General features: G+C 39.7%; 1 protein-coding gene across 6 annotated transcripts in view; it reads right to left on the bottom strand.

Annotated features, from left to right (window-relative positions):
* Positions 1 to 791: 791 nt before the first annotated feature.
* LOC117354345 (sodium channel protein type 5 subunit alpha-like) overlaps positions 792 to 12,101 on the bottom strand; it is an 839,094-nt gene continuing 827,784 nt past the window's right edge. For all 6 annotated transcript variants that reach the window (XM_033931713.1, XM_033931710.1, XM_033931711.1 and 3 more), the window contains one exon: positions 792 to 2,487. In XM_033931713.1, the coding sequence (XP_033787604.1) occupies positions 1,253 to 2,487 (1,235 nt within the window). In that variant the 3' untranslated portion in view covers positions 792 to 1,252. The remainder of the gene's footprint in view (positions 2,488 to 12,101) is intronic.

Below are 12,101 nucleotides of genomic sequence, written 5' to 3' on the forward strand. Positions count from 1 at the left end.
CAAGGTTCTCTCCCCTCTCCAGGCCCAACCCTTTAATTTCCCTCCCAACCCCATGATTCCCACCTCCCCTGGGCCTACTGAGGTACTTGGTGGTCCAGCGGGAGTCTTTGTGGCAGAAGTGCGGCCCTCTCGCTCCTGCCTCCTCACGGCTGCCTTCGAAAATGGCTGCCACAACCTCTTGTGGCAGCTTGTGGTAATACAGGAAATGCGAGCAGCTGTGAGAGGTCACGGCAGCTATTTTAGAAGGCAGCTTTGAGGAGGCAGGAGTGAGAGAGCTGTGATCCTGTCACAAAGATCCCCGCTGGACCACCAGGTACCCTCTGTAGGCCCAGAAAGGGGGAGGGGTCATGGGGTTGGGAGGGAAATTAAAGGATCAGGGCCTGGAGAGCCACAGCCACATGAAGAAGTAGACCACCCAAAACATGCCCAGATCACTCCCCTTTGCCATATGGATACATAGTAGTGTTAGACGGCCATATTCTGGCTTTATAAAATCAGTATTTGGACGTCCATGCAATAGATATGCCTAAATGCCAATTTTCAAATGTTCAAAACACAAATTGAGCTTCTAAGAAAAGCACCCTAATTACTAATAACTGGGATTAATAGTAAAATAGCACATCTTAACTGTAGCCCAAATTGATCATTTCCCCCCTTGGTGTGTGAAGGCTAGTAGGCCCTCTGATTTCCATAATCTGAACAATATTAGTTCTGAGTCTTTATATAATGCAGACGACTGAATAAGTATTGCATACCTCCAAGCCATTGAAAAAGACAACTATTTCCTTAAGTCAAATATAATAAATTTATGAAAGACAGTTCATAGCATATACAAGGGTAACATTTTTCTACAGCAGCTGTGATATTTCTTGTCTTTTTTTTCTTGAATGCAAGGTCATACATTACCATAACTAAACACATTATTAGATGTAAGACCTTAAATAAATTTATACAATCAGGTACTATCTGCAGAGAGAGATACATTGCATTCACTGTTTTATAGCTCAGCATATAAACAGTACACCATTGTCATAACTGCTGTTATCCTGCATAAAATCTTCATATATAAATATATATTCGAGTTGACATAGGCAGGATCAAAGATTATAAGATATCAGTTTTTAGTAGTTAACAGTGAAAAACTCCATAGTTGGTTTTGCAACTAATTGTTTAATCAGAAAGCTGATTTGATTGAGGTGTAATAACATCATTGCGTTCTGTAAACATATTTTAAAGCATTCTGAAAGGTGGTTTAGACAATGGATTCCTTATCTCTGTCAGGGTATATCTTATAGTCTGTAAATTCATCACTTTTGCTAGAGTCTGCCATCCTGTTCTCGGTAATGTCACTGGTGGCTCTTGTGACACTGTCATAAGACGGCGGAAAAGAGGTGGAGGACATCGATTGTGCCTTATCTAAATGTCTACCATAGTGTTCATGCATCATAAGTGCAATAAGGCCTTCCTTTTCCGGTGCTTCCTCTTCAATAATGTTACAATCACACGTTTTGTGACGATACAGGAAGGAGGCCTGTTTCATGGAGCGATGAAGCAAATGCCTCCGGTAGGCCCTCTGGATTACAGCAGCAGAAACTTCTTCTTGTTTCCGTCTAAGAGTGGTTGTAATCGGTTCATAAGAAATCTTGGAGGGATTAGCAGCCATAAACTTTTCCTCCATTTGTATTTTAAGGGAATCCATTTCCTGAGATTCTCCTAGAACCCTTGTGGTGAAAGCAAATAAAATATCCAGGCAGTGGATTCTGTCTCCACTGACCATGGGAAGGTCCATTGCTATGAGTTTAATTTTGTTTGGTTTTGGTATGCGCAAAGGTTCTGCCAAGGAGTCTGCAAAATCTGAGAGCACTGCATACTCAATGAACTGAGTAGCTTCAGGATCAAACTTCTCCCAGACTTCATAAAACATTTCAAAATCATCCTCACCGAGGGGTTCTGTACTTTCCTCTGTTGCAACACTAAAGTTTTCTAAAATAATGGCTATGTACATGTTTACAACAATAAGAAATGATATAATAATATAGCTGACAAAAAAGAAAATCCCTACAGAGGGACTTCCACAGTCTCCTTTCCCTTGACTTCCGAGAGTCTTATTTGGATTACAATCTGGAGGCCCACTGTTTAATATTGGATTGAGAAGCGCATCCCAGCCAGCTGATGTTGTGATTTGGAAGAGACAAATCATGCTATTGCCAAAGGTTTCAAAGTTGAACATAGTATCAATCCCAGCTTCCTTCTTTACATAGGCAAAGTTTGCCATACCAAAAATGGCATAAATAAACATGACAAGGAAAAGCAGAAGTCCAATATTGAACAAGGCAGGAAGTGACATCATTAAGGCAAAAAGGAGAGTTCTAATTCCTTTGGCACCTCGTATAAGTCGAAGGACTCGGCCAATCCGTGCCAAGCGAATGACTCTGAAGAGTGTAGGAGAAACAAAATATTTTTCAATGATGTCTGAAAGCACAACTCCTTTAGGAAAAGAAATAAATAACAAATTAGTAACAAAATAGGAAAAAAAACAAAAACAATTTATGCTGTCAAGTATGACTCCTAAAAGTCATTCTTCTGCTCTTTCGGTTTCTTGAGACTAGGAGAGTTACAGAGGTAGTAGTTACCTTCATTATTGTTTTATATTACATTCTTTTAAATCTTTGTTAACCGGCTCGAGTCCTTGCTGGAATGATCCGGTATATAAAATGGAAATTAGATTAGATTAGATTAGATTAGATTAGAGAAAGTTGCAGCCATTGCACAACAGCACCATCTACTGGTTGGGGGATATTTTTATAAGTTTTTAAAGAGCAGAGCAAGAGTAAGGATTATTGCTATTAGGACAGGGTGGCTAAATCTGCAGCAAATTCTAGGGTTGCAAATTAAAACTTATGAGATCATAGCATCAATAGCATCTGGTTCTGACTGAACTGGTAAACCAAAGGAGCAGGAGAATGCTGACATAGTAACTCAAATGATTTTTGTCATTTCACAAACATCCTAATCTTCATCCCCCTAAAATTGTGAAGACTTAAGTAATTATCTTTATAAAACACAAAACAAAATGTATATTTGTCAGAATTATTGATAAAGTACCATCCCTCAGCTGGTACACAAACCTGATGCTTTCATGACACTGCTGAAAATATATCTAAAGTGGAAAATAGTTGAAAGAAAACATTAAATATACACAAAAATCTGAAGACTTGTCAAAATATCCTATAAGAACAGAACATCCCCTACATCGCTCCATGGTGCGACCTCATCTGGAGTATTGCGTTCAATTCTGGTCTCCTTATCTCAAGAAAGATATTGCGGAACTAGAAAAGGTTCAAAGAAGAAAACTCAAGATGATAAAGGGGATGGAACTCCTCTCATATGAGGAAACACTAAAATGGTTAGGGTTCTTCAGCTTGGAAAAGAGACGGCTGAGGGGAGATATGATTGAAGTTTACAAAATCCTGAGTGGAGTACTAGGGGGACACTCGATGAAGTTACATGGAAATACTTTTAAAACCAATAGGAGGAAATTATTTTTCACTCAGCGAATAGTTAAGCTCTGGGACGCATTACTAGAGGTTGTGGTAAGAGTGGATAGAGTAGGTAGTTTTAAGAAAAGTTTGTACAAGTTCCTGGAGGAAAATTCCATAGTCTGTTAATGAGAAAGACAATGGGGGAAGTCTCTGTTTGCTCTGGATCAGTAGCATGGAATGTTACTACTCTTTGAGGTTCCAGAATCTTTTGTTATTCTTTGAGATTTCAGAATCTTGCTATTCTTTAGGATTCTGAATGGAATGTTGCTACTCTTTGGGTTTTGGCCAGGTACTAGAGACCTGGATTGGCCACCATGAGAACGGGCTACTGGGCTTGATGGACCATTGGTCTGACCCAGTAAGGCTATTCTTATTTTCTTATGATCAAATACAAGCCTACCAAGATCTGCAGATAGCAAGAATAGAAAAGAAATTCCCAGAGGAGAATAGAGTTTCTGAAGTTCATGTTGTTGTCTAATTGGACACTAATCCATTCAGAAACCAAAAGTAGATCAATACATGACATATGAATAGTTAAAGGGGGGGGTGTGATTTTAGATTTAAAGATTAGACACTGATAATTGCAGCACAGGATATTGGATTACAAACAAGAGGGTTTACAGCAGGGATCTCAAAGTCTCTCCTTGAGGGCCGCAATCCAGTCGAGTTTTCAGGATTTCCCCAATGAATATGCATTGAAAGCTGTGCATGCACATAGATCTCATGCATATTCATTGGGGAAATCCTGAAAACCCGACTGGATTGCGGCCCTCAAGGAGGGACTTTGAGACCCCTGGTTTACAGCCAGCACCAAAGAAAATCTAGCAAAACAGAAAAATGCATCTTTTGCTGCACAGAACTGAAAACAATCCCATATTTCATCACTGGAAGTGATGTGATAATATCAGAAAAATTGTGTTTAGAATGACATAATAAAGTGCAGCATGTCTCATCCATTAGAAGCTATAAAGCACTATGACATTGTTGTGCCAGAAAGAAAACACTAGAAGAATGGTGAAGTTGTGATTACCTGGCACAGATATAAAGTTTGGTCCAAGAAACCGGACATTGAGGAAAAGGACAGTAATGAGTGTTTTTATTTAGCTGAAGTACATTTTGAATGAGGCGGCAGGACCCGATAGTGCAGTGATGGCCCCAGTGTCAACCCGTACTAGTGTATATCACTTTAAACACACGTGGTTGTGGGCTTGAGCACAACACTTATATAAAGCATTAAGGCCCAAATTCTGTAACCCGCGCCTAAAGGTAGGCACCTATTTCGGAGGCGCCCAACTAGATAGGCGCCTATCTAAATTGAAGAACAAGCTCAATTAGGCTTTTTAATCAGCACTGTTTGAAACATAGGCGCCTATCCAGAAAGCGTGATTCTGTAACAAGGCGCCTCTAAAAATTTAGGCGGCCTTCAAAATAATAGGACAATTTTACTTGGACAGTGCTTAAGTAGGCGCCTAACCTTTGGGCGCTTCTTAAAGAATTTGCCCTTAAGTTTCAGGACACAAGCAGATTGCATATAATGTAATATTGACATATTAAATCTGTGATTTAATTGGATATTGAGATGATCTTAAGGTGGCCAAACAGGTTGAAAAGGTGACAGTAAAAGCTAGAAGGATGGTAAAGTTTATAGGGAGAGGTATGGCCAGTAGGAAAAAGGAGGAGATAACTTAGCACTGCTATATTGTGGTCCTAAATCGGGGTTAACAGACATCCGGGAAAATCCAGACATGTCCTCTTTATAGAGGACTGTCCAGACTCCCGGACGAACTTTCCAAAACCTGGCATTTGTCCAGGTTCTGGAAAGCCCCGACAAGCTCTGGCCGCATTGGAGGGCCTCTGAGGATGCTCTCCAGACATGGCCAGAGCTCGTGGTGGCAGAGTGGCGCTGGGGGCAGAATGGGGCGGGTCTGGAGGTGGAACTAGGCAGGGCTGTGGCGGAACAGGATGGGGCTGTAGCTGGAACGGGATGGGGAGGTCAAAGTATGGGGTTTTACGGGCTAAAATATGGTAACCTTATCCTAAATTATCTGAATAGCTATCTGGATATTGGCACCGAATATCTTCACTAATCTGATAATCTGCCACTCTACCCAGGCTTTACCCCTGACCAGTGGGTAACTCCGATCCTCGAGGGCCGGAATCCAGTCGGGTTTTCAGGATTTCCCCAATGTATATGCATGAGATCTATTTGCATGCACTGCTTTCAATACATATTCATTGGGGAAATCCTGAAAACCCGACTGGATTCCGGCCCTCAAGGACCGGAGTTGCCCACCCCTGCCCCAGATCATCACAGCAGTCTGCACTCATTTTCAGTGACAAATTAATGACAGACCCTGGTCAGTATTATTTATGTGGGTAGTGGCAACTGCTATGCATATAAGTGATTTTGAACATCAAGCCTATATATCTTAGACACGTGGATAAAAATGCTCTCTTATTTCAAAAAGCGTGTATGATTGGACATAAATGTATAATGCAATTTTGGTTATCAAAAGAAGCACCTAGTTCTGGCATTGGAGGAACCAATTTCATCGTCTATTATTATTTAAGACTTGGTAAGTTAGGCGTTCGGCTAGGAAAATTTATGGAAATTTGGGATCCGTATATTTAGAATCTTTCACCTAAGGCAAGAAGTTTAATTCTTAATGATTTACATTGAAACTATGATGATTTATTTAAATTTCCAGTTCATTATTTTATTATTCTTTATTTTTGTCAACTTCCATTTGGGTTGGGGGGTTTAGTTTTTGGATTAGTTTATTTCTTTGATAAAAGGTTTACACATAATTAAAGGGATGGGTGGGAAGGGAGGTGGAGGGAATTGAGGAATTATAAAAGGGGTTTAAATTTGAGAATGTATTGAGGTTTATAGTAGAAAATATATTTTGGAGGAATAATAGAACAATGTTTGACAAATATTTTTATGAATTTAATTGTTATGAATTAATTTGTATCATATTTTTGCAAACTTGTATATTTGTATAATTACTTCAATAAAATGTTATACATTACAAAGGGGAGGGGGAATGAGGGGAGGGGAGGGGTAGTGGGGGGTTTATTGGGGTCATATGAAAATTTATTTTGAAGGAATGCTAGAAATATTTATGTAAATATGATATTTGTAATTCTATTTGAAATGAAATTTATGTTATTACTATATGCAAAATAATGTAATTATTGAAGGATAGTTCTTTTATCTATATAGATATTAGTGTTATGACTGAATGCAATAATATACTGTTCTTTTATTTATATAACACTGTTCTTGTTTAAAAATCAATAAAGAATTATATAAAAAAAAAAGAAATGAAATTTATTTGTATTATATTATTTCCTTCAATAAAATGTTATAAATTAAAAATACTCACCATACTGCAGTTACTGGGGTAATCCTAATAACCTGCCATAAATGTACCACAGTTATGAAGCTGAAACTAAATTATTCCTTCTCTTTGTTAATTGTACAAAGGGAAATCACATCTTACTGAGATCTGGGTTTTTTTTTTTAAATTAGGGAGAATTAAAATTTTTAGGAAAGCTTTTCAAAGCATAGAGATTAATGGCATTATTATTGTCTTTGTTAGAAAACAATAGCAGATATTAATAATCTTAAAGCCAACATTGTCACGTGTGAATTTAATTTTACGTTAAAAATTTAGGTGAACAAAACAGTCAAAATGAATGTTTTTTCCCCCTGTAAAATGAAGGTTTATTGCTATAGTGACATCTTAAAAAATTATACCTTCCCCCCTACCTTTCATCAAGGTGTGCTAGAGGTGGACCAGTGAGGTAAGTGCTCCGACGCTCATAGCAATTCTATGCGTGTCAGAGTATTTACTGTACCAGCTTATGGAAAAATGAGGTATTGATGCCACTGTATGAGACTCTGGTGAGACCTCATTTAGAATATTGTGTATATCAAAAAGATATAAAAAGGATGGAGTCGGTCCAGAGGCAGGCTACTAAAATGGTGCGTGGTCTTCATCATAAGACGTATGGGGACAGACTTAAAGATCTCAATCTGTATACATTAAAGGAAAGGCGGGAGAGGGGAGATAATGATAGACATTTAAATACCTACGTAATATAAATATGCATGAGTCAAGTCTCTTTCATTTGAAAGGAAGCTCTGGAATGAGAAGGCATAAGATGAAGTTAAGAAGTGATAGGCTCAGGAGTAATCTAAGGAAATACTTTTTTACAGAAAGGATGGTAGTAGATGCATGGAACAGTCTCCGAGAAGAGGTAGTGGAGGCAGGGACTGTGTCTAAATTCAAGAAAGCGTGAGATAGGTACATGGGATCTCTTAGAGAGAGGAAGAGATAATGGTTACTGCGGCTGGACAGACTGAATGGGTCATTTGGCCTTTATCTGCCATTATCTTTCTATGTAAAAACCTTTAGTGCGGCTTGATAAAGGTGTCCAATAATGAATGGAGTATTTATAGAAGACATTGGGTTGGAAACTAAAGTCCTTTTTGATGAGTATAATTCTAACGTTGCAGGCAGCTGTTTACTATCAAGAGGACCAAGTTTATCAAATCATTTCATGTGAGCTACTAAATGTTGTGGGAGGGGGGGGGGTTGGGAGGGGGATAAGATGGGGAAGAACCTTTGATCACTACCAGCAACCTAACCTGAACCAGATTTAAATTTATCCCAAAATAAAAGACATCAAATCGTTGTGTTATTTAGTCTCCCCTGGGAAACCATTTCAATATATGAAAAGGCACCTTAAAAAATGCTGAGTGCCATTCTATAAAAGGTGCATCAAGTTAGGCTCAATTTATAGAATTGCACCTAAGCCCGTGACCCATGCCTAACTGTACGCATGGCCTTTTGCACCAGCCAAAAAGTGGTGCTAATCCTCATGCCTAAATTAGGTGTGGATCCCCCTTATTCTGTAACTACATACGTAAATCCAAGACCCTCCCAGGTCCGTTCCCCCATTTTTGACTCGCATTCAAAACTTAATCAGAACTAATTAGCACCAATAATTGCTTGTTTGGATCCCCGTTATCGGGGGGTATTTGTTTCATTATTCAATTAAATTGCACGTGCAAAAAATGGGCACACACTTAAATTTTTTGCATGAGAATTTTAGGACGTCTATTAATTCCCTATGGACGTCAGAGCGATTACCACAACAGCAGCTGCTGGCATGGCTCTGTAAAAGGGAAGGGGGTGTATAATTTTTTTATAGAATTAGGGGGATGATGGCTCATCATCAAAGTCAGTAATACGTGGATTGTTTCTTTTCTTTCTGACTGAAATTGGACCAGCTAAAAACTCTATAACAGACTTCATGTTTTTTTGTTTGTATTTTTGATATGCCATTCTTCATAAAAGAATTATAACAGAATGATTTATCATCTGGGTTTACTCGGCGGGTCAAAACAAAAACAAAACTAAGCAGCATGAACAGAAAGCAATAGGAAGGGGAGAAGTAAACAGTAGAACAATTAGAGGGAAATTCTATAAACGGTGCTTAAGTTAATTGAGAAACTCTATTTGAAACGGCAAACAACGTTAAATTTAAAGCGCCTAAACAAAAAGCGCTGGAATTGCGCCTCCGGGGGCACCTACTGGTGGCTAACACCTCTATAGGCATGGCTAATGCCAGAAGTGGCGTTGGGTGTCATAAAGCGCTTATGTAGGTGCAAATCATGACAAAGATAGGTGCCGGACATGTAGGCCTGTCTCTCCCGGAGGCGCAGTTCTCTAAATAGCACGGTTGTGTGATTGACACGTGATCAGCGGTCCCCTTTTTCTAGGATGAGTTTCGCAAACTTAATTGTCAGGCCTCGTATGACGGCAAAGAGATCCACAGACCAGGATCAGGCACAAGCATTTCCCCGTCCTTTAAAATTCTTCTTCTGTCCCTACTGTTTCGTTTGCTTCACTGTCTTCTGATTTGTGGGGCTCTTGCTGTCAATCCCTCGCTGAGGCAGTGGTCAAATATCCTAATCTCTCAGTGTTAGGTGATTTTAATTCACATGCAGATACCCCCACTCATCCTAAGGTAGCCCTTTTCCCTCTCTTTTTCCTCTGATCTCAATTTCCTACATACCAGGCACACCTTCTTTCTCGGCCCAACCACTAGAGAATTCTACTTTATTTGCTGTTCTTTGACTGAAACCTTGTCTGCAGATGGCCGTAAGCCTATGGGCTCCATTTACTAAGCTGCATTAGCGTTTTTAGTGCATGCATTTTAGCGCTAAACCCGCGCTATGCAGCTCAATGCTGGTGTTAGCGTCTAGAGCGCACGGCAATTTAGTGCGCGCTATTCTGAGCGTTAACGCCCTAACACGGCTTAGTAAAAGGTGCCCTATGTCTTCTGCTGATAGTCTATCCAATTTTTTTTTCCATTCTAAGATATCTTACCTACAATCATCACGCTTTCTACTTCAACCTCAACCGTGCAGTCACCTCGTGTGGACTCTTTCTTAGTTAATGCTTCTAAAACCCATTATATCTATAGATTCTGCCACCTGGTCTTCCTTTCAGACATAAATCCTATGCTCTCTCAGTTATATTTTGTCATCTGTGAAAGTAAAATATGTTCTTTGGCTCCAATTCCATCTATTTGGATCAAAATAACTGAATTAAGCTTACTTTCCCCAGTACTTTCTTTAGTTAACCATAGTCTCTCGTTAGGTCGAAAGGAAAAAAGCAGTTGTAAGACCTGTTCTTAAAAAAAAGAGCCATCTTTAGATCCTTCACTACCTGTACATTATTGGCCAATCTCAAACTCTATTTCCTGTCAAAGACAGTTGAAAAACTGGCGTTTACACTGCTCAGTCAATTTGTTGAGAAGATCTTGGCCCTCCATTCTTGCCAACGTGGTTTCAGGTCTTGCTGTAGTACTGAGACTATATTGACATCTTTTCTAAACTAGGCTGACAGCAAAACTAGAATAACAAGTTGCTCTTACCGATCATTTCCTTCTTTTATCTCAACTCACAGTTTTAGGCTGGTACTGTTTTGACTGGTATTGTTTTGCGCTGGTTCCATTTATTTTCTAGACGATTATATTTTTGGAGTCCTTAGCCCTTCATCTTCATCATCTCCCAATCCATTCAACTGTGGTATCCCACGAGCATCTATTCTTTCTTCTATCCCATTCAATATTTTCTTACATTCAGTAGAAGCAATAATCTGGGGGGTTTCAATTTCTTTTCACTTTTATGCTGATGATATCTTGCTCCTCCACGTCACCGATCTTGATCAACCAAACATTACTCCTTTGCAAAGCTGCCTTGATTCCATAGCCTGCTGGTAGTGCTTAATCATGAGAAGACAGTTGCATGTTGGCTTATCGGTCACTCTTCTCATCCAGTTTCTTATCTTCATTTGCTGGATACAGCAATCACCCCAGTTGACTCCTTTCATTATCTAGGAATCATTCTCGATTTTCAGCTTTCTTTTGCAGCTTCACAAGACTGGGTTTTTTTTTTTTTTTTTCCATTCTGCAACAGTTGTCTTCAATGAGAAGCCTTTTGACCACGATTAATTTTACTTGCTCGTCTTATGTCTTACTTTGTGACGTTCTAATGTTTTAACATCTTACGTGAATTGGTTCATTTGCAAGGCTCTAGGACTCCTGAGGCAGGCTTTTTAGCCGAAATACGATCCGTGTCGAGTCTTGAAACTGTTTCACTCGTTTCGATGTTGATAAAGGGCCTTGGTTTGAAGACCTGGACTGCTCTGCTCTTCCTTTGATGGCTTTATGATCAGTGCAGAGGCTGACATTCCCTTTTGATTTGTGGATTAAGATTACTGAAATATAGTTTACACTGGTTCTCCCCAATTCATCTTGTGAAAACTGCAAACACTACAAAATAATGTTATTTGCTTATCATCCTCCCTCCCCCCCCTTTTACTAAGCCGCAGTAGAGGTTTCCACCATGGCCCGGAGCGCTAAATGCTCTGACCCTGCTCCGATGCTCATAGAATTCCTATGAGCAATAGAGCAGCATCAGAGCATTTAAGGGCAAATTTTATAAGAAGCCCCCAAAAGTTGGGCGCCGATATAGGCACTGTTCGGCGCAATTCAAATAACATTGGGTGCTGTTTAGTGAAGCACGCGGTGCAGCACCTATTTTGCAGGCGCCCATTAAATAGGCCAGCTTTAGGCACAACTAAAAGTTAGGCACCCATGCAAGCGCTTAAGCACACTTAAGACCAGTAATTCTATAAGAAGGCACCTAATGCGTAGCCACGCCCACGCCTAACATGCATAGCCCCTATTTTTTTGAAGGCCGCCTAAATGTTTAGAGGCGTCTTGATACAGAATCGCGCTTTCTTGATAGGCGCCTATGTTTCAATTAGTGCTGATCAAAAAGCTTAACTGAGCTTGTTCTTCAATTTAGATAGGCGCCTATCTAGGTGGGCACCTCTGAAATAGGTGCCTAACTTTAGGCACTGGTTACAGAATTTGGGCCTTAGTGCTCCGGGCTGTAGTAGAAACCTCTACCCCAGCTTAGTAAAAGATGGCCTATACTTTCCTGTAGGTCTGATCATGTCACCCCTTTACTTA

Source organism: Geotrypetes seraphini, chromosome 2 (genome assembly GCF_902459505.1).
Source record: "Geotrypetes seraphini chromosome 2, aGeoSer1.1, whole genome shotgun sequence".
Taxonomy (NCBI): domain Eukaryota; kingdom Metazoa; phylum Chordata; class Amphibia; order Gymnophiona; family Dermophiidae; genus Geotrypetes; species Geotrypetes seraphini.